The 21,246-nt window shown below is 39.9% G+C and overlaps 3 protein-coding genes across 14 annotated transcripts in view; 2 read left to right on the forward strand and 1 right to left on the reverse strand.

Moving 5' to 3' along the window:
• The first annotated feature begins 5 nt into the window (after positions 1 to 5).
• On the forward strand, positions 6 to 8,262 carry LOC116916388 (EF-hand calcium-binding domain-containing protein 4B-like). Its single transcript, XM_045169464.1, is given in 16 exon segments — positions 6 to 84; positions 184 to 261; positions 1,442 to 1,553; positions 1,628 to 1,765; positions 1,798 to 2,027; positions 2,118 to 2,183; positions 2,288 to 2,386; positions 2,388 to 2,462; positions 2,615 to 2,768; positions 3,138 to 3,400; positions 4,238 to 4,749; positions 5,160 to 5,240; positions 5,965 to 6,098; positions 6,218 to 6,342; positions 6,543 to 6,719; positions 7,987 to 8,262. Coding segments are annotated over 16 exon segments (2,496 nt in total). The 5' UTR covers positions 6 to 30; the 3' UTR covers positions 8,185 to 8,262.
• Positions 8,263 to 8,406: 144 nt separating this feature from the next.
• Positions 8,407 to 18,632, forward strand: LOC116916394 (synaptotagmin-15-like). Of its 2 annotated transcripts, XM_032921643.2 has the most exons (11): positions 8,407 to 9,185; positions 10,134 to 10,446; positions 10,528 to 10,642; positions 11,005 to 11,224; positions 11,676 to 11,769; positions 12,279 to 12,410; positions 15,050 to 15,181; positions 15,275 to 15,369; positions 15,445 to 15,548; positions 15,638 to 15,704; positions 18,122 to 18,632. In XM_032921643.2, exons 1-11 carry the CDS (start codon positions 9,130 to 9,132, stop codon positions 18,186 to 18,188), a joined length of 1,395 nt encoding a protein of 464 aa, XP_032777534.2. In that variant the 5' UTR covers positions 8,407 to 9,129; the 3' UTR covers positions 18,189 to 18,632. The 2 variants fall into 2 exon arrangements, with proteins under 2 accessions (XP_032777534.2, XP_032777533.2); XM_032921642.2 differs by having other exon boundaries at positions 8,407 to 10,446.
• Positions 18,616 to 21,246, reverse strand: part of LOC116916387 (dual 3',5'-cyclic-AMP and -GMP phosphodiesterase 11) — a 36,034-nt gene continuing 33,403 nt past the window's right edge. For 6 of the 11 annotated variants that reach the window (XM_045169455.1, XM_045169456.1, XM_045169452.1 and 3 more), the window contains exons 15-20: positions 21,065 to 21,174; positions 20,912 to 20,999; positions 20,739 to 20,839; positions 20,090 to 20,306; positions 19,936 to 20,019; positions 18,616 to 19,860 (exon numbers count right to left, since the gene is read on the reverse strand). In XM_045169455.1, the coding sequence (XP_045025390.1) occupies positions 19,645 to 19,860; positions 19,936 to 20,019; positions 20,090 to 20,306; positions 20,739 to 20,839; positions 20,912 to 20,999; positions 21,065 to 21,174 (816 nt within the window). In that variant the 3' untranslated portion in view covers positions 18,616 to 19,644. Of the gene's footprint in view, positions 19,861 to 19,935; positions 20,020 to 20,089; positions 20,307 to 20,326; positions 20,646 to 20,738; positions 20,840 to 20,911; positions 21,000 to 21,064; positions 21,175 to 21,246 lie in introns of those variants that run through there. The other 5 variants (XM_045169458.1, XM_045169457.1, XM_045169459.1 and 2 more) reach the window with 2 other exon arrangements.

The raw sequence follows: 21,246 nt of genomic DNA on the forward strand, positions 1-21,246 counted from the left end.
TTTCAGAGTCAATAAGAGTCCGGTTCTGCCATGCGAATGTGCTTCAAGTATTCTTCCCCGCCTTGCATATCCTTTTCCCTGTCAGTACGTTTCAGATGGATGCCATTTGCAATTTTTTTTAGAGTGAAAACTTTCGCCTAATCCAGTTTCTGAATCAAGATTTCTTTTTTTTTTTTTCCTTAGTTGGCTTACACTCGCTTTCTGCCGTCACTGACAAATAAAATACCAGTTCTTTGGTTTCAGGGATATGGACACTGGAAGGTAATGTCGTAAGTTTAGTTTTTAGAATTATTTATAAGATGTATGCATGTACACGGTGAGATGCGTAGTTCAACGCCAGGAGTGGATAAAAACGTTAATCACATGTACTCCATATTTATCCGGTGTAGTCAAAAGTGATTAACTGTGACAAACTTTGATGAAAAATGAAGACATCTTCTTTTTTTTCAAATTACACAGTTTTGTATTAGAACCAGTTTTCATAATTCTTGTTCGCTTTGGAATTCGGGAGTGTGTGGCCCTAGGATTGACACAGGTGCAGTCTCCCCAAACATGTCAATCGACCTTACACGCACGTGGGAATGCTGAATAACGTAGTAAGTGAACGCATATGAGGAAACGTGAAAGTAAACACCAGTTGTGGCAGGTGTTATCACGAGACCTAGTACTCTGTAATGACCGAACCTAGTCCTCCCTAGAGCTAGAAACAAGGAATGTGTCCTAAACTGTTTTTAGTTCTTGGCTGATTGTATTAGTACGTGAATGCAGTTGACTTTCGCTTGAATCCATATTTATCTCTGCTAGAATTTTCTGGGTCATCGAAACATTTATCGTGGAACGCCAGGAAAATGGCGGACGAAACGACCGATTTGCGAATACGTGCACAGCATCTTTTCGCCATATGCGACAAGGAAGAGAAAGGGTTCGTGACGAAACGAGACATGCAGGTTTGAAATAAATTTTTGTACGCCATACAACCAGTCCACTATCTTACAAACAACTACTGACAGTAATCCAGGTCAAAATCAATGTAAAAATAGGTACAAGTAAAACAAGAAAGCAAACACTATAAAGGTAGTAAGGAATTCGCTAAATATAACCCTGATTTACCAGCAATTCCTGTCAGTTTTAAAATGTGCAGGTAATCGTGTAGTAAAAATCTCACGCACAGCTGATGTCAAGTTGAAGACACTGTAAAAAAGAATCTCATATTATTTTAAGATCCCTAATAAGCAGTAGAAACCGCAAAGAGCTCTGTTTTATGTCTTACCTGTTGCGTAATTTCCAAGTCCTTGTTCTGGTTATAGAAAACTGAGAAGAATCGTATATTCTTTATTCATAAATTACCTATAACCTTTAATTTCCCTCCTCCAGAATAAAAAAACAAACAAATGGATGAAGAATTTCTTTAAATTAGTTAATACAAATATATTTTTTTTAGAGGATGCAGGATGAAATGCCGTTAGATCCGGAGCAGTTGGAATTAGTATTCGACTCGTTAGATGCTGACGGTAATGGATATCTCACTTTCGACGAATTTATTCATGGATTCGGTAAATTCACATCTTAACCTCACATCATATTGTTAGCGAATCACCGTGGATAAGTATAATTATTGAATTTGCAGGTATTTATATAGAAAATGACCCGTCCGAGGTTGAGACAATAGATACGAATACCCAAGAAGTGAAAAGTAGAACTTCAGATGGTGATGAACGAGAAGACGATGAAAACTTCATGCAGCTGTTAGACGGACTTGGAGGTCTGACCGTTTTTGAAGAGTGAGCTTTTTTGGCAAAACGATATCTGCATAATGTTTTGCGCATTCATTTTTACAATGTTCTTTCATTAAAGCGAAAAGTCTGTCAAGCTTGCTGTGGGACCATTTCCGCCAAGACGCGCCAGACGCTGGATTTGAATTTGAAAAATTTCTTTCCAGCATCTCTGACAGCATCCACACCAAGGAGAAGGAGAAGTTGAATATGGAGGTGTTCATCAGAACCCAGCAGGAGACGCGCGAGGAAGAAGTTAGCTGAATTTTTGAATCTTGAAATCTTCCTTTCGCGGAATGATGAAAGAAATCTAATTTGTTACGACTTTTGTCGAATCTTTGACAGCTGAAACGCCTTTACGAGGAAATGGAGCGGCAAATTGAAGAGGAGAAGGAACTTGTCATTCGAATGGTAAGTGAACTAAACTGAAACCGACAGAGCTGGCACCGGGAGCTTGGAACGTGAGATCGTGTCACGTCAATTATTTTTATTTGTTTTTCTTTTTTATCATGAAGGAAAGGATGAAGGAGTCTCAACTGAAGAGCGACATGCGAGAAGAAATTGCCAAAAAGGATCTTCTGCTGGCACAACTGCAAATGCAGGAAAAAGAATTAACAAGAGGAGCTCAGTCGCCTGCAGGTGAACGAAGCCACCAATAAGCACGATCTAACACTCCTAACCAAAGAGAAGGTATACAGTACGGAAAAAGACTCAACTCCGTCAATCGACGATTTTCAGCCGCTTCATTTTTCTGAAATGATATAAGCTAGATATGTTTATTGTAACATCGCCACTGTCGTTTTGTCGTCCACCCTTTTGAAGTCTTTGTTTGTATCTTATAGAGATCTCTGGAAACCCAATTGGAAATTCAAACAAGAAACGCCGAGGAATTGCGGACGGCTCTTGAGAGGTTGCGACGGGAGAGTGTTAGTGAACGACGACAGAGGGCCATGTCAGCCCTGCAAGTCGCGGAAAACATCGCCGTCGAGCGTGAAGGTCTGCTCTTTCCCTCTCGTCCCGCTTTCTTCTATTTTTTCTTTCTCTAATGGAGAGTTTCATATCGATCTCCTCCTTGCGCAGTCTACCCGCGTCTGCGAAACAAATAGATGCAAAAAAAGATGGATGTCATACTAATGGTTCAGCCCAATTATTAAAGAATCTAATGAACGGGTCAAGTTGGGCAGGTTGAAATCGTTCTATATTGATCACTGCACGAATGACCGAGACATTCGCCCATTCAGCTGGATAATTGTGCGAATCTTGTGCGTTTTCCATTGTCTAATTTATTTAGTATTTTGATTGGGTCCTATGATTCATAATGAGCTTTGCTAAATGATGCCTACCTTTTCTTTCGTTTTATTGAAGGACTGGTCGAACAATTGTCTTTGCTTCGCACGATAAACACTCGGTTGACGGATGAAAATGACCTGCGTGATTACGGCAATAGCAGCATTGACACTAACGATGAACCTGCCAGCATTGCTAGAGAAATGGAAGAGGCCGCAACATTGAACTCTGATAACCATCTCCACTTCTATTCCAGACTTTTTGATGAGGAATTCGCGGAACATGCGGATAACATCGATATTATGTTCGATTTACCTTTGCGCAAGGAACCCGACGTCACGGTGAGCATCACGTTTTTATAAAAATACTATCTGTAAAGAATATTTACTCGTTTTTAAAGAAGACGTATTGCCTACCTTGACGCTTTGTGTTTATCGTTTACCTGCAAAGTGAAATTAATTAAACGTAGCCTTTAATAATGACGAAGCGTTTTTCGTTTTCTGGATGCGTTGGATGTGTGCTGCTTTGCAAGTATTGAAGATAAGCTGCAAAGAATCGTGTGTTAGCAAACGTTCACCTTTCGGCATGTTAACGTGATTGGCTCTGAAGGCTAGCCAACATAAGTATATGGATCGATTTTTAGTTGTGTATATATTCAGAATTTATTCGGGTTTTCAACATTTGTGTTGGTTCAGGAGTTCTTTCGGATTTTCAACTTGGCGTTGCCTGTAGCAACAGGTGCAACAATTCCCTAGTGTTTGGGATGTCCGCTTTTCGATTCTTGTAAGTGCTAGGTGGATTCAAGACGCGATGCAACAGTTCGCCACGCTCGAGAAAATCAATTGAGAAATGTTGTCGTTATGTTAGATTCGCTAACGCGTGTGCCACCAATTTTGTAATTGGACGCTCTTTTCTTTCCCATAAGAAGTTGTCATCGCAACTAATTCGTCGTATGCCACACAAAAACGGGCCGCACAGCTCGCTGAACGAGAAACCAACATTTATGCGACGCAGCCAATTTTTTCAACATCTTGAAAGCATCTGAAAAGTGAAGAAATTCAATAAGAAGTTGTATAGCGAAAGTGTGGTAGACAAATAGATCTTTTTCCTGTCCAATGTTGAATGACAAACACATATTCACGGAATTATATTACTCATCGCGTTATTTGTTTCCACAGGGTAGCCAATCACAAAAGACGAAGAAAAACAGCTTGTTTGACGAGCTGGCCAGTGCACTGAATTTCGATTCTCAATCTTCTTTAAATGGAGCGGAAAATAATCTACTCGATGGGCCGGAAGATAGTCTCCTGAGAAGCACGTCCGGTGGCTCCCGTGAAACGAATGGCTTCGTTTGCCCGTCATTAGTAGGATCATGCCCTATTCAGTGTTCTGTTCGACTAAATGGAGAGAGCAAGTCCGAGGGAAGCCTACAACAAGAAACATTGGGCAACTTGTTTGTTGATCGGCCAGAAGAATGTTTGCCAACCTCTTTACGCGGTGAGACTAAGCACAGTGTCACGTGGTCGACTAACGTGCATCCGCCTTCCAGCCGAACGAACGTCAAGAGCATTTGCACAGTTGAAACTAGCTTGCCATATTTTCAGTTCCCAAACGGCTCCATGTCTTACCCCGACTCGCTAATCGGATATCACAACGGTCAATGGATTAATCGGGTTCAATTGCGAAAGAGGTTGGTAGAAGCTTTTTGAGAATTCTCAGCATCAGCTGGCCAAATGTAGATGCATTATACACATACTTAGGCTGCTTTATCCTATATGTTGAAAACTGCATATTTACTGTAGAAAAGCCGTCAAAAGGGTTCCATCGAAAAGGGATTTTGTATACACAATTTTTTTAGTTGCTCTACCAAGTTCCTTGTGAACAGCAAAAGCTTGTGCCATATAGGATTCTTTGTTACCGTGTTGATCGTTTGTGTAGAAGTTTGGTCAAACTTTCATGTGCACCTTTTCTAAAACGTAGTCCGTAGTCTAGAATGGCTAGTTCTAGTTAAAACACTAGGTTTTCCTATATTTATAATTTATAATTAAATGCTATTTTTTTTTTCCTCCCTGTATCTCATTGATTTTTTTTTTAACGCAGTGAACCTATTACTCCGTCGGCCGTCTTCAAGATTATCGTCTTAGGAGAAAGTGGTGTTGGGAAAACTTCGTTTATTCGCAGGTATATTCAGCACGGTGATGTTTCCACGGTATCTTATACTTTGCAATTGGTGGGCGCGAATCTATTGACCTTCTCGTGACGATTGTACAACTGTACGTCTATCAAGAATCCATTTTCCTCCGGTGACGTTTATCGAGTGTAAAAGAACACGAGTCCTATTTTTGCGTTTCTATTTGACTGAGCAGAATTTCAAAGGGTATCGGAACAGAATGGATCCCAGCACGGATGTTTATATGGGTGTCTTATTTATGAACGTGAATCCGAACAAAGCTTTAGCGTGAACTTGCGATCACCTTCACGTCCAGTGAGGTGTCCTCACATTTCTTACATGTGATCACATCTTCATTGAATAGATTCAAATCTACAAAAATACTGCAGTAGTTTCAAGGTATACACTTATCATTTTTGCTTGCCTACTCTTTCGTTCAATTATAAATCATCCATCTACGTGTTTGCGTAGTCGTCTCGAGTCCGACCCAATTTGGCAGCAAAGGGAAAACTGCATTATCTTACCATGTCTATTTCGGGCCAATTATAAAAGCAATGTAGTGATCGCGTTGTGCGTACGAAAGAAATTGGCTAAGAAGAAGGTCGAAAATAGTATCAATCAATGGTTACAGGAAGTTTGGCCCATCGTGTAGTGAGCGTTGTCAACTAGGCAATTCGAATGCCAAAAGACAATTCCCTTGATGGTAAACCTGATATCTCTTGTACCTTTGGACAGGTTCTGTTGTGATGACTACGTCGGATCACGATCGGCCACGGTCGGGATCGATTTGAGCATCCGTTGCTTGCCGGTCGGAGACGACAGCCAGTACTGCGCACTCCAGTTCTGGGACACTGCAGGCAAACGCAACAGTTAAATCATGATACTGATTCTCGATCGTAAAAGCGTTCGAGTGCAAAAATAAAAAGTTTATTGATCGTCGAAAATTGATTCCATCCTCTTTTCTTTTTGTTAATTTTGGTTTTTCTAGGACAAGAGAAATATCGCAGCATTAGTCAGCAGTATCTGCGTAAAGCTGATGGCGTTCTTATCGTGTACGATGTTACGTCTGAGATGTCATTCGTCCATGTTCGCTACTGGATCGACTGCGTTAAAGTAAGCGATGGATTGCTTAATTTCCGTATGGGTTGTGCTTTGTCATTAAAAGTTCAGCAAGAATGTGAGGAGCATATGAGCTGAACAGAAACCAAACTGATGAGGAAACATATTATCAACGACTGCCAACTTCTCACCCACTCTTTGAGGTGGATTTTCAAATTCCTCATTCGTTTCGTTGCTTTTTGACGTCATTGCAGGAAGTGGTAGGTGACGACGTCGTTTGTTTGCTGGTTGGAAACAAAACAGATCTACTGGAGCAGCAGGAAGATAACTCAGAACAAGAATCGACAGGCAACGAAGGCGGACAATTAACCGCCACACTAACCAGGCATCCGCACCGCGTATTAACAACGGACGCCATGAAGCTTGCCCAAGTACTGTACATTCAAACTTTTCAATCACACCTTAGTTATCTTTCCTCCATTAAAGCTTTGATTAGTAATTATTCAGCATGTAAGACCAACGTACTGTGCACCGTAGCTCGTAAAATTAAGAATATTGAAATGAGGCAAGAAGTCGTTCTGCGGCAGGTTCTTCGGAGCTTATCACAATGCGTCTACTTGGAATATAGTGCGGTATATGAAACCAGATCGAGTCGGATATAGAGTGCTCTCACTTTGCAAAATTGGCTTCCAACATTTTCCCATTTCTTTGCTGACTTATGGAAGTTATTTACCAAGACACAGACCTACTGTGTGACTCGTGTATGAGTGCTGTCAACACTGCTTCCCATTAATCTGTGAGCAAAAAAGAACTTTTCTCGGCTGTCTCTTTTGTTTCTTTGTTTGTTCTACAACCATCGCACCGAGTTTTCATCCTTCAACGAGATAGTGGGAATTGAGAACGGGTATATATATCACGGGCCGTTGGATCGATCTCGATTTTGTTGAATATTGTGCACGGATCGAATGGTACGCAACTTCCTCAGCATTGTGTTTAGAAATGGGTAGTTCTATCTGATAGGGCAATTCTCGATTTGGATAGTTTCTACGTTTCTATCGTTACGTAATTCTAGAGATTGATTTGTTTTGACGTGATATTTTTAGTTCTGGTTGCTAAGGTAAGCAATCAAAGTTACGCCACACGCTATTCCGCGTCAAACTAGGTAATCAAATGATCATAAAGTTCATCAATGTCAATTAGAGTCACTGCGGTGACTACTGCCATGGGCGAACTAGACAATAATCAAGGTGATATGGCACCTTTGCCATCGCTCTTTTTCGTCGTGTGTCGCTGGATTTGCATACTAGCGTCACTGTTGACGTCAAGAACCCCTACATGCTGACGATTTTCGGTTGCTAGTCAGTACCACTTCAGGCTCGATATCTTAAAAAACAGATAAACAAAAGAACCAACTGAATCCACTTAGAAATGAAATGCAACCAGTGAGAAACGTGGCAAAAGATCGTCAAAACGTGCCGTTACCCAGGTAGATTGTTGACGTCAATCGCTGACAAATCATCCGTTTGCTCGATTTTATGGATGTATGGTGGAAAAGTCCCGTTTTATTACGTAAAACTGAGAAAGTGAATCATGTTGGCCATTCGAACGGCAAATAAAATAATCAGATTTTTGTTTTTTTTTTGTTTTTTTCGTTTCCCTTTTTCTTTGCCTCTCCAATTTTATGGCGGATGTAAACAGACTATGGGATTGGAATTTTTCGAGACAAGCGCCAAAACGGGCTACATGATCCAGCAGTCGATCGTCGCTATGGCAGCCAAGCTACAAGTGCGAGAGAAGGTCGCCATCGAAAAGATAGTGTTGGAAGCGGAATCGATGGAGGCGGAGACGGCGAACGCGGGGGGCAAAGACAAAGCCAAAAAATGCTGTCGCTTGTGACGAGACTTGACAGTGGCCTCTGTTTTCTTCAGCCGTGTAATTGGATGACTTCTCTTATAAATTAATGATGTTATGTCACTTGAGTTCCCTTCGTACGCTACCATGTATGCGTGGTGCAAATTGCTAGTGCAAATTGGCGGAAAATTTCGATGTTGCAAGATATTCTATGCATCGCTGGACATCAGGTTATCGGATTTCATCAGGATCGAAAGTCAAATTTTAATCGTTGTTTTGAATGTTGCCAAGTTTCTAGATCTCCTTTGTCGATCGTATAGGGAGGAGAAACTTGTAAAAAGTTTAACAAAGCTGGTAGCTTTCCTTTATTTTCTCAACCATCTTTTTAGGACATTTACGACGCCTTATCAAACACGGTGAGCAACGTTGCAAACCTGCGATTCCGCATCATCTGTCGATAGGAGAACTGCTGTTAGAACCCATTTCTGAATAGCAAACTTGACGACAAGATTGATTCCACGAATCCAGGGAGTAAAAGGTAAGGATATGCTAACGAATTAATACTAACAAGTAACAAAAGGCTGGCATGGAACGATGTTGTCGTGGGGTTTCAAGGTCTATAGTTAACCAATAAGGCCAAATGAGCATCGATGGGTATACGGGGTCTGCGATCACTACTCACCAAGGCAACCCCAGACGAGGTAAGACTTGCAAACAGGTGGTGTGGTGTGCGCATGTCTCGGTTTGGCAGGTAGAAGGGCCAGGGGTAACTAAAATGAAAAGAAAAATGCGACCGTTGTCGTTGGCACTGGAGAAAACAAAATCCCTTACGCTCCAGGTTGAGGGGTGTAGTTACTTGTCAGCGTTGTCCATCGCCTTAACGTTCGTTCCCTTCCGTTTTCTTCTTTGGCTTGGAGCTGGACTATCTAACACTTGCAGAAAAAGAAAAAACAAAACACCAGTCATCGAAGCTTTACACAGTGAAAAGCCATGGCCAAGTCCCTGGGCACCCAAAAGTATGAACAACGAGTTATTCTACCAGTCGGGTAAGTTTACTTTATCAAGTTTTCATTGCTAAACTTCCCAAAAGGATAAGTGCCTTTAAAAAAAAAAGCCTTTAAACGATCGCTTTCAATGACAACTAGTAGTTTGATAGGTATTCGAACGTGTTCTTTTTGTTGGCGAGAGCTTATGCAATCGTGCAATCCGCCTTTCCCCGAAGGACGCTTTACTGCTATTTCTTTTCCTCTTTTTTTTTTTTAAATTTTTGTTGGTCTTTAGTCCTCACTTTTGGTAAACGATTTCTTTTTCCTTTGGGATACATCGAAATTCCATCTTGATAGTCTCTGTTCGAGATCATTTGTTCCGTTCCGCAAGTTGTTCTGTGCAACTTTCGGGTTTTTTTTTATTTTGTTGTCTCGAGCTGCTTATCTACTTTCTGGATGCTTTATACGCACAAGGTCTGCTACGGTATATTTATATTTAAGTCAATTTCGTCTCTCTTCCCCATTATGCGAGACATCAAAAGCTGACGCTTTCTACCAGCGGCTGGCTAGTATATCAGCAATCGATCCACAGAGGTTTGCCGCATTTCTTTTTCCTCCCTTTTTTTTTAAGCTCATGAAATTGTTCCCTACGAGTTTCGTCTGAAAGAATAAGAAAAAAGATACAATCCGTCTCATTAGCTGCTGATAATAATCTTCCTTTTCTAAGCCAGCAATGAGATAATAAGGAACACTCAGCAGAAAAGCAACCCTTTAAACTATTCTCATTACTTTCAATGTTACGAGTTCCAGTCCCCATCAGCAGAGGAAGCTCGGACTGATGTTTTGCTCACGTTTTATGCACTTCAAATAAACTAATGCGTCGTGAAACCATTTGCCTTCTCTACAGCGTAGAATAATGAAGTCTAATGTTTCCCACCCGCGTTGTCTTGGAGTTGTTTGCAAAGAAAACAATGCTGCACTCCAGTGTAAACGATATCCTACTTGTAGATCGAAAGAGATTGAATTTACCTTACCACCGGGAGCTTTCTCGTGCACGCCGCCTCGGTCACGACGCGCAAACCAGACGCTGGATATACCAACAAAGAACGGACCATCGCTGTCGCCGAGCGACGCTCATATTGGCAACAACGTTCGCCAAAGACGTTTCTCAACTGCGTTACTTTTCCCTGGACGGGTTGACGGCACCTCCTCGCCGCTTCTTTCGCCCTCCATCCTGTTGCATTGTTCGGCACCCTCGTCACCCATTCCGAACTATTCCCCATCGCCTGCACACTCACCGTGTCTGTCACCTCTGCCGTCGGTAAACATTGATAAACTTCCTGTAAAATTTTAACAGTAAAACTGTTATGTTCGCATTCTTCATTTTCTGGACGTTCAATAGCTTTTTAACTTCTTCCGAGAACGAAGTCCGAGTCCGGCACGATCACGCACGCCATCACCTGCAAAAGAAGTGTCCCCTCCGACTACTTCTAGCCGCAATTCTCCAATATTATCAGGTAAAAGATGAAGACAATTTTGTGTGTGAAATAGGCGCTTATTGCGATTAAGAAAATAGAATAAATCATTGCACAAGTTCGAGTAGCTACTTTGTGGTCGATAACATGCCAAAGGCGTCGGCTTCATTAGCGGCGTCCACAGTGTGTCTATACATGAAATAGAAAAATGCAAGCAACATCACAGACAAAGAAAGCTCTTTTGTTATTCTTCCTAGAAAGTAATAACAGAATATAAGAGGGCATGCGCCTATTGATCGACACCAGGCCAGGAATAGCCCTCAGAGTATTGCAACTATGTGTGTAACACGAATGCCGTCATTGGCTGGATGGATTATTAATTTTTTTTTATATTTTGCTTACAGGTGTAACTTCGAACATTGGCGCTCTTAATCCGGATCTATACAAGAGTCCGCTGATTCCAGAAGAAGATACAAACAATTACCCCGAAGGTCACCTCGGTCGCTTCTGGTTCAGCATTAGTTACGACTCGGAGCAGGAGAAATTGCTAATCAATCTCATCCGCATTCACAACTTGCCGAGCCGCGATAAAGACTCGACCAACGCGTGCGATCCTCTCGTCAGGTATTCCTTGTGTGCTTTGATTTGCTTCCTACCACACTCGTTTGAAGACAGCCTTTAGACACGCGAATGATTTGTTAAACAGGGGGGGATTTGGAATGCCTGCTTACGTCTTCCTATTGCCCGCACAGTCATACCATTTCATTCGAAAATTTTTTTCTCTTATAATTTACCTCTTCTGTTTGTAAATACATTCTACAATGTACTTTACAGGAACACTTAGAGTGGTATAAGTTCGTTATGGTCTTGATAAAAAATACTTGGGGCAAAAGGGATACTTACCTTTTGTTCTAACAGAATCACATTTTTGTGTTGGAGTTGGTATTAAGACTTATATTATGTTCGTAATAAACGCTCACTGGCGTAAGTGTTTTAGGACGGCAGGCTCTGTTATTGATTTCGGATAATTCACGTGCGTGATGCATTTGTCATGTTTGTTTTCCAATTTTGACAGAGTGGCGTTACTGCCTGGCGAACGGCGATATCACCAGTCGAGTATTCAGCGAAAAACATGCAATCCAGTTTTTAACGAAGTATTCGGTTTCTGCGTAAGTTGGTCCACCCCTCTAAACTTTAACCTTATCACACCGTAATAATTATAACCACCAAGCAACACGAACCTTGGATTCGCATGAAAACAAACCAAATGCATGTGGCATAGTTAAATCATAATTCCCTGAAGTTCTATAGATTAAGTTAAAGGACTAACGAACCGTTATGGAACGGCATGCAAAGCTTAGCGGGGGAAAAAAAAATTCAAATGAAGGTTGCAAAGAATTTAAACGGAGAAATGAAAACATTTGTTGATAGCATCCCGATGGAAGATGCAAGGGACGCCTTTTCGTTTAGTTCTCTGTTCTCGCCAGATTGCGCCTTTTCCTTTTTGAATATTTTGCTTTCTCGTCCTAGCATTTTTCCTTTAAGAACTGTCAAGCAGAGTTGTCTATAGTTAATCAATAAAGCGATACTGTAAAAAAAAATTATGTGTTCATATTTCTTCACTAAATTTATGTGATGTATTAGAAGTATCTTATCGAATTGTTCAATTTTCCAAAAGGTTTCCCACAAAGAGCTTCAGGAACAGACCATTAAATTCACCGTCATCGACAATGGACGACTCCGCAAGCGGCAGGTCATCGGACATTTGCTGTGTTCCTTGAAACACATTTCCATCGAAGATGGCAAACAGGTATTTACCTAATCAACTGAAACGTACGGACGATACGACGTACAGATATATTTACATGGCCGTACATGGCTAATACGGATCAACGTCTCCTGCCTTCGTTATATCTATTGGCTGTTGCTGTGCAGCGTCTTTTTGGTACAGTCTCCATCGTTACCAGATGTTTTCCGAACGATATCTAGAGATTTTACGTCCTAATGGTATTCGCAAAACTGCAGATGCATTTCCACGTTTGTTTTTGTTTTTTTTCACTGTGAGCCAGCCACCCTCGTGAACTTGCCATAAATAGAACAGGAAGATGTAGCATTGCTCCGATATTTAGTTTTCTTTCGCTTCCATTTGATTCTGATTCGATGAATCCAACGCAGTAAAGGGTGGGGATGAAATTGCACTGTGATTGGATTAGAAACAAAAAGGGCAGAAGACCTCGTGATTCCTTTTGGACCAAGTTTCGTAATTAACTTGCCCTCTTTAGCTGCAAACGTCCTTCCCTCTTATACTCGTCTCTTGATTTATTTTTAAAATCCCTAGTTTGTCTTTCATCTTCGATATAACGCGTGTAATGGAAGACCCACCTACAAGTCTCTATGGATCTCATCACTCTCTTGATTTATTTATTCTTTTCCTTCTTCCTTTTCTTTTGTCAATTGATTTTAGTTGCAATTTGACAACATAAAGCGTACCCTAACGTCAAAGTTTTGTGACATGACAATGCTAGGAGAAGTCGGATTTAATAGAAAAACAGAATCTTCTTTATAGTTTCGTGAGAGAGAAGCTTAAAGATCTAATAATAGAAAATGGGCCAAATTTTATTGCGTTGCCAGGAATATAAATTTGGTAACCAAGTACGTCGTAAAGACGACAAGAATTACTAACACAGCCTTACCTTTTGGGGATACATAAAACAATACGAAACGACAGAAAACACGTCATTTACTTTTCTGCTCAATCCAACAATACCGAACAATACCAACATTTCGCTTTGAGTAACCGACAATATTGAGCTACACACGGATAAAAGAAGAAAAGAAAAAAAAAAAGTTTACGTGTACTATTGTCGATAAAAAGAGAAAAAAGAGCAACGAACCTCACGCACAGGACTGGGCCAAACTTTTGGCCCGGCAATGGTATGGCTGGATTGATGGCCTTAACGGATATATATATTTTTTTCGCTTTCGTACAGGCATCAGGATTTACAAGCTTATAGAGTATACACCGTAGTTGTCACTTTTCTTTTTCATTAGCCAAGTAAGAGCACAAACTTCTCTTTTTCCATACCTAACTTTATCGACACAAGATTCTTTGAGCCATTCGCATCGATTTAAAAGGTCCTATGCCGTCACTATTGCGCCATTTGTTTAGTGTTTAACAAAACCATGTCTATAGATAATAGTGACATTTTATTCCGTGTACCCTGTAACCGGGTAACAGGCAGTGGTTCAATCAGACTCGCTCGCCTTTTGTGTTGAAAGGGTTCTAGGTACTCTGAGGACATTGGTAGCTGATAAGAATTTCCCTTATTTTGATTTTTTCGCATCGATTAGCAAGTGTTTGAAAATGGAACGTGATCCATGACGGCAGAAGCCAAACGAGCCCCTCATAATCTTGGGGCTGTGTTGTCTGTCGAGGTAAAATCTCTGTTCCGCGCTAATAATTTGTATTCGTTTGTACAACGGCGTAGTAAATAAGATTTGTTGGCAATACGACGTCATTCTTTCTCGTGCGTCCCCTCTTCTATAAATACGCAAAAAGGGATCGCCGTTTTTTCTGGGGCGGGGAGTACGTAGACAACTGGAAAAGAAATACTCCGGGGAGGATGCGATCGTAGAGGAGATGTCAGATCTAGAGGCATAAGTAACGGTGGTTGCGGCATATGATAAAGGTTTGGTAGTTTTTTTCCCTTATCTTTTCAAGAGCAATGCTTTTCCACACAAAAAAAGTTATCCAGGATTGAGCACAACCTTTATCGTTGCTGGGTTACCGGCTGTTAAGAACAGATCACCGAGTAAAGAAGGGACACCGTCTCGCTGATGCGAAAAAGATGCTAGGAGGTTGCCAAGTACCGCCGACCGATCGAATCTGCTGCCGATGGCAAAGAAAAATCAAGCGCGCGCAAGGGCGACGCAAATATCGTACATGTGAAGGTCAAATTGGCTCCTGTGCCTTAAGGAAGATTTTGTTTTTTTACACCAGTTCAAACGTCTTAACTAGGCATTTCTGTGTTGCTCCTACAGGGCTGCAAGTCAATAGTGGGACTGTATTCAACAATGCCCTTTGATATATTTGAACGTGTGCAAATATTAACAGACCGTTCACGTTAGACGCCCTTCTGACAGTCAGCCAATCACCCAATAGGAGTAGTGTTCGCTTCCAACCTGGAATTTGGAAGCAGTCCGTGTACAGAGTCAGGGCGTGTTTTAGTGCAGACAGCGATCGTTACGTGCGTTATTCATTTGCTTGATAGTAGTTAGAAGGGTGTTCATTAAGTACAGGACAGTCGAGCCCTGGCTATCCTATAATCGATTGATCGATCGAACACGTGACCTTTTCAATTGGGAAGAGATGGGGAGTTGTAACGTATAGTCATATTTCTATTGCATGAGCTGACTCAGAGTTTATCTAATTAGATTTTCTTTTGACAGCAAATAATAACGCAAGACATCAGTAAAGATCCATCGTCCGTTGGATCACCGGGCGAAATGCACATCTCACTTTGTTACCATCCGTCTGCTGACCGCTTCACTGTCACGATCTTGCAGGCCAGAAACATCCGGGTAAATTGAATAAAAGCGATGCTTTCTTTTGTTTTTAAATGTTGACTGTGTTTTTTTTTTAACTACTGGCTGACATTTTTTTTTTGTCTGTAGGCTCCTAACACAGCGGTACCTGACAGTTATGTCCGATTGACTCTGTTTAATCAAACGCGAGCCGTCAAAACAAAGCGGACGGGAATTATCCGACGGTATTAATATTTGAAATTCAGTAACTAGAAGGAATTTAAAATTCACCACATTTTTTGTTTTAAACGAAAAAAAAGTTCGGCAGATCCTTGTTATAACGAGAGCTTTCATTTTCGACTGGAGGCAACTAACGTCGACACAACCAACATAGTTTTAGCTATCCACCAACCGGACAACAAAGGTAATTTCAGTGAACCGGTTAATCGAATAGCTAAAACAATGGAAAGTAGTAACCATATGACATTCTTGGCGGTTTTCCGCACGTTTTAGATCGTATTCTGGGACGTTTGGTACTCGGATCTTTCATGTTTGCCCGTGGCCGAGGAATGGCCCATTGGTGAGCCATTTATTTTTAAATTAAACGTTGAAATCTAAGAAACACCGTTTGACCCACGTTTTTATTTATGTATAGACGACCTTTGTGTTCTGGTTTATCATTTATTTGCGTAATTTTATGGAGATCATGCAAAATCACCAGTGACAATCTATCTTCCAAGTAGTTATAGCTAATAAATAATAATAATGTAACCAACTATATGTGCCTTATAAAAGGCACCTGGTATTTATGGTTTATGAGGTATTGAGATTCAAAGGGGTTGCCCTTTTGACCCCGTTTTATTACAAAATTACACAATAAAGGGCAACACTAATATATTATATTCATTATCGGCGATTCATTTGATGATAAAACTGGAAAGTTACATCGAGTTCGAAGCAAAGAATTTTTTTGCAGAAAAGTCGGGGGTTAAAAAATAAGCCCTACTTTTCCATTTTTGTTGTTGTTTTGTTTCAAAAGCTAGATATTACTTTAAATATACATGATTAAGATCCAGAAATTAATGAGAACACGACAATCAAGTATGTTTTTCCGTTAGACTTACCCTTTTCTAGTTATTTGAATTTAACGTGGTCTAGTGCAATAAACCACTTTGAGTGCGGATTTTTCAATAACTATACAAATAATGGGAAATCTAATGTGTTATCTGAAATCACCGTGCAATTTTGAATATAACGTGGGATTTTCATTGAATTCTAAGAGATGTCATTTTTTGCGGATTTTCGCAAAAGTGGGAAGGCTATACCCTTCCCACTTTTTCATTTTTCGCCAAATTCTAGATATAGTTTAAAATACATGATTTCGATTTATAATTTAACCACAATCACAATAAGCAAGTTATTTTTAACGTGAAGCTTATAGTTTTTGAAATAAATTTAGAAAATGGAGTGACAGTGCTGGCGCGCCAGCAATGCGTTGGACCAATTTATTTCAAAAACAGTTGATTTGATGAGAAAACTAGTATTTTTTCAGTGCGTTTAATTTTGATCACAACGTACAATATTTTGTGAATTTCAAGAGGTAATTTTTTGAATAAAATTTTTAGATTTTAAAAAATAAGCTCTACAAAATAAGGCCGACTTTTCGATTTTTGTTTTGTGTTGTTTCAAAAACTAGATATTAATAAAAAGTTACATGATAAAGATCCAGAATTTAATAAGAATCACGACAATCAAGTTTGTTTTTCCGTTAGATTTATACTTTTTTAGTTATTTGATTTTTAACGTGGTAGTCTAGCGCTAAAAACCACTTTGAGTGCGTTTTTTTCAATAACTATACAAAAAATGGGAAACTAATGTGTTAACTGAAATCAGCGTGTAATTTTGAGTATAACGTGTGATTTTCATTGAATTCTAAGAGATGTCATTTTTTGCGGATTTTCGCAAAAGTGGGAAGGCTATACCCTTCCCACTTTTTCATTTTTCGCTAAATTCTAGATGTAGTTTAAAATACATCATCTCCATACAGAATCAAACGAGGATCACAATCCACAAGTTATTTTTAACGTGAAGCTTATAGTTTTTAAAATAAATGTAGAAAATGGAGCGACAGTGCTGGCGCGCCAGCAATCCGTTGGACCAATTTATTTCAAAAACAGTTGGTTTGATGAGAAAACTGATATTTTTTTTTGCGTTTAATTTTGATCACAACGTGCAATTTTTAGCGAATTCCAAGAGTTTAATTTTTCGAGCGAATTTGAGATTTTAAAAAATAAGCCTTACAAAATAAGGCCGACTTTTCGATTTTTGTTTTGTTTTGTTTCAAAAGCTAGATATTACTAAAAGTTACATGATCAAAATGCTGAATTTAATGAGAATCATGACAATCAAGTTTGTTTTTCGTTAGACTTATACTTTTTTAGTTATTTGATTTTAACGTGGTAGTCTAGCGCTAAAAACCACTTTGAGTGCGTTTTTTAAAAATAACTATACAAAAAAAGGGAAAACTAATGTGTTATCTGAAATCAGCGTGCAATTTTGAGTATAACGTGTGATTTTCATTGAATTCTAAGAGATGTCATTTTTTGCGGATTTTCGCAAAAGTGGGAAGGCTATAACCCTTCCCACTTTTTCATTTTTGGCTAAATTCTAAATATAGTTTAAAATACATCATTTCGATTCAAAATCAAACGAGAATCACAAAAATCGACTTCATTTTTCTGTGAAACCTATACTTTTTGAGTTATTCGAGTTCAAAGTTGTTACGCTAAAACCATTTTGATTCCGTTCTGTTTCAAAAATTCGGTTTCAAGTTCTGGAACGTAGATGGTCACCGGATGGCAGTAGGATTTCTTTGAATTACAAAATTAAATGTTAAGCTATAGAACCGGAACAGGGTTTGTCAATAAACAAGTGGGTCAAATGGCGTTCCGTAGAAATTCCGAAAAATAATTTGTTGATTTTGCCTTTATGTTCCAGGAACGAAATGTTTGCTCGACCGAGGGAACATATTCAACTTTGGCATCCATTACCTGATCTCAATTGATGTCAAAACAGTCACTGTCAAGCGTTTGCTTTTAAATGGAGACCCAAAGAAATGAAAAAGGAAATATGGACAGCACTGTTGGTGTTTATATTCTTCTATATGTTTTTTAATATTATCGACATTTAACAAATCATGTTTTGCCATCTTCTTTCTATATACATATTTTTCAATTGTAATCTAATGCGTTCATGATTTTCTTTTTATTTTCCGTTGATAATGCAACCTTCTCTTCTGCTGAAATTCCCTGTATTTGATTTTACACGAATCGGTTCGTTGGTTGTTTTACTTCTTGACATTTTCCATCGTGATCTGTTTGAGAACTCGTACCGGCAATCCTGTAGCTCTACGGGCAAAATTTGTTGCACCAATTCAGCCGTTGTATCGAGCGAATCCTGGCTGGACAAATAAATCGTTTAATTTTTCCTCATTTGGGGATTTTAAAAACTTGTACTTGGCATTTCCTTCATCGGTATATAACAAACCATCAATTAGGGAGACCGGATGGGTGGGAAGGGTCGATAATATGCGCGAATTTCTATGCATCCTTTTTTGTTTTTCGCCGTTGTTTTCGGGTGCGTGGGCACGAAAAATGGAAAAATGTCGTGAGAACAAATCTGACACCCATATGCTGACACATTTGTGCTGATTCATAAATACGAGAAAAGGAAGGGGGGATGGAGTTTAACAGAAAAGACGTAAGATTCGGAGAAATAAAAAAACTAAAAACAAACGACAATTGGTGATGTGCAGCATATGAGATGTAACACACAAGAACTTGTCATTTTATTTTCAAACGGAACATATGTGTAGACCTTCACGTTTTGTTTCCTGTATTGTTGTGAGGGGGATTTTTTCAAATATAACACATGCATTGCAATAGGAAATACGAATGCGCGACGAACAAATGAAAATAAAGTAAGGGTACGGGAATGGGTAGCAACATGTTGGCCTTTTTCTTTTTCGCCCGTCATAAGTTGTCCAGTTAAAAGACGGGATGAAAGACCCAATTTCCTTATTTCATTTGTTTTTGTTTTCTAATTCAATATATATATATATATGTAAACTTTAGATATTTCTTGTTTGCCCCATAGTACCATAAACCATCGAGTCCTTGTCCAATAAAGAGGGGACAGGAAAGCGAAACAAAAATAACGGAACAGTCCATCACTTCCGTCTAGACGTTGACGAACAAGTATCATTTGTGCCAGCCGATAGAAATACAGTACGCATATGTACAATTTTGACTCGGCGAGTAAACGAGACGCTTCTTTTATCCCAATACCCGTTGTGCCAGTGATGATCGATTGTTTGTAAGTTATTCTTTTTTTTTCATCTTTTTTTTTTTTTACAATTCATAAGGGGCAGGCAAAAAACATTTTTTTTTTTTCGAATTTTTTGTTTTTGTTTTTTGTTTGGCAGCAAGTCATTTTCTTGGTTAATTTTTTTTTTTTCCCCATCAAGCTTCCACAGGGCTGATTTGGCCATTGCGTTGCTGTGGCGGCTGTTGCGTCGCTGATTGTTGATGATCCAGTTTCCTTTTTTGCTCTTGCATCGCTTCCTTTTGATCCTGCAGTCGCTTATTATAGGAATCAGCCAGCAACTGCCAGCTCTTTCGATTCGAATGAACTCCATCCAGTAAAGGGGTAAGCTTCTCATCGACCGCGGAAAACGCCTGGCAAAATCAGTGCGGATCAAATGAGTTAGAATAAAAGAAGGGCAAATGATCTCAACTGGAAAAGAGGCTTACGTCGTAGACTGGTAGGCAAATAGAATCGATAAATCCGACTTGCATAGCGGGTAGCTGATCTTTCTTTTCACGATTCATCATATCCTAGGAATGAAACAATCACGCAATCACACAGCTAAATTAAAGATGTAATGACGGGCAGAAATTCTCTTACAATCGGGGTGATTTTGAGCTCCCTGCGCTCGATGTCTCCCTGTTCGAAGAACTCGTTGGCTACCAAATCAGCCACTTTCCACTGTACTTCCCACGGTTTGGTGATGGCAGCAACGTCACATGCGGTCATCATCATGCCACGCAATAGCTCCCGATGGCTTTCCTGCCACCAGTCGTACGATCGGGTAGCAACCAGTTGGAAGAACGCTCCGCGTTTTCTGTACAGATAAAGAACAATGTTTAAAAGCTGTTGATTGTTCGTTGTTATGTCACGTTCACAGTCAGATCGGGGATTGAAAAGGGGAACATCATCCCACGCCGAATGGCTGGGCAAAGGAAAGACGATTTAATTTGAATGCGCGCAGTTGGAAAGGCTGTCGCTGTTTGGAAATCTTCATCCAAAACATGTTTGTTGTTGTATGCAAAGTAAGGCGGCGACGTTGCCAAGATACGACTCCACCACTTCTGCTACCGTCAACATAAAGATGGAATAGAGTTCGGTCTCGCCTCTTCCTATTTATAGGTTTCTAGCCGGAAATTTCGGTGGGATTACACGACTACGAGAAAAGCAGTTGACAAGTAACTGTCGCTAGTGACGTCATGCGTCGGAATCGTGAAAGTAACCGGAAGGTAATAATGTGTGCACGCACCCGAAATAAACAGCCAAGTCGGTAGATAGGATGGCTTCCTCGAGTACTTTGATGATCTTCGTATATTCGTCAGAAGTGACGTTGCTCAATATTTGGCAACCCTGGATGATGAAAGGCAAACGAGAATTGAAATTGCAAATTAGGTACACGTATAAATGACTCGAGTGGATTACTTGGCTGCTTAAAATCATGAGACATTGATCGAAGTGGTGTCGCTCCATCGTCGACGTCGTGTACAATTGCGCCAGAGGTGAGGACGCTCTAAAAACAGTCAAATATTTCAATGACAATTTTTGCGCAAGAAAACCGATTTACTAGCTACATACTTGACTTGAAAGGAATTATTGGTTCCTCTGTGATCAAGATCATGACACAGACAAGCCATAATGAGCGAAAGAACTTCGATTTCGCCTAGAACTTTCCACCATTGCGTGCCCTGTAATAATAAAAACATCCCATTTGGTCGATCCATTGGTTAGGAAACACGCACTCGCATATAAAAAAAAAA

Source organism: Daphnia magna, linkage group LG2 (assembly GCF_020631705.1).
Source record: "Daphnia magna isolate NIES linkage group LG2, ASM2063170v1.1, whole genome shotgun sequence".
NCBI classification, from domain to species: Eukaryota; Metazoa; Arthropoda; class Branchiopoda; order Diplostraca; family Daphniidae; genus Daphnia; species Daphnia magna.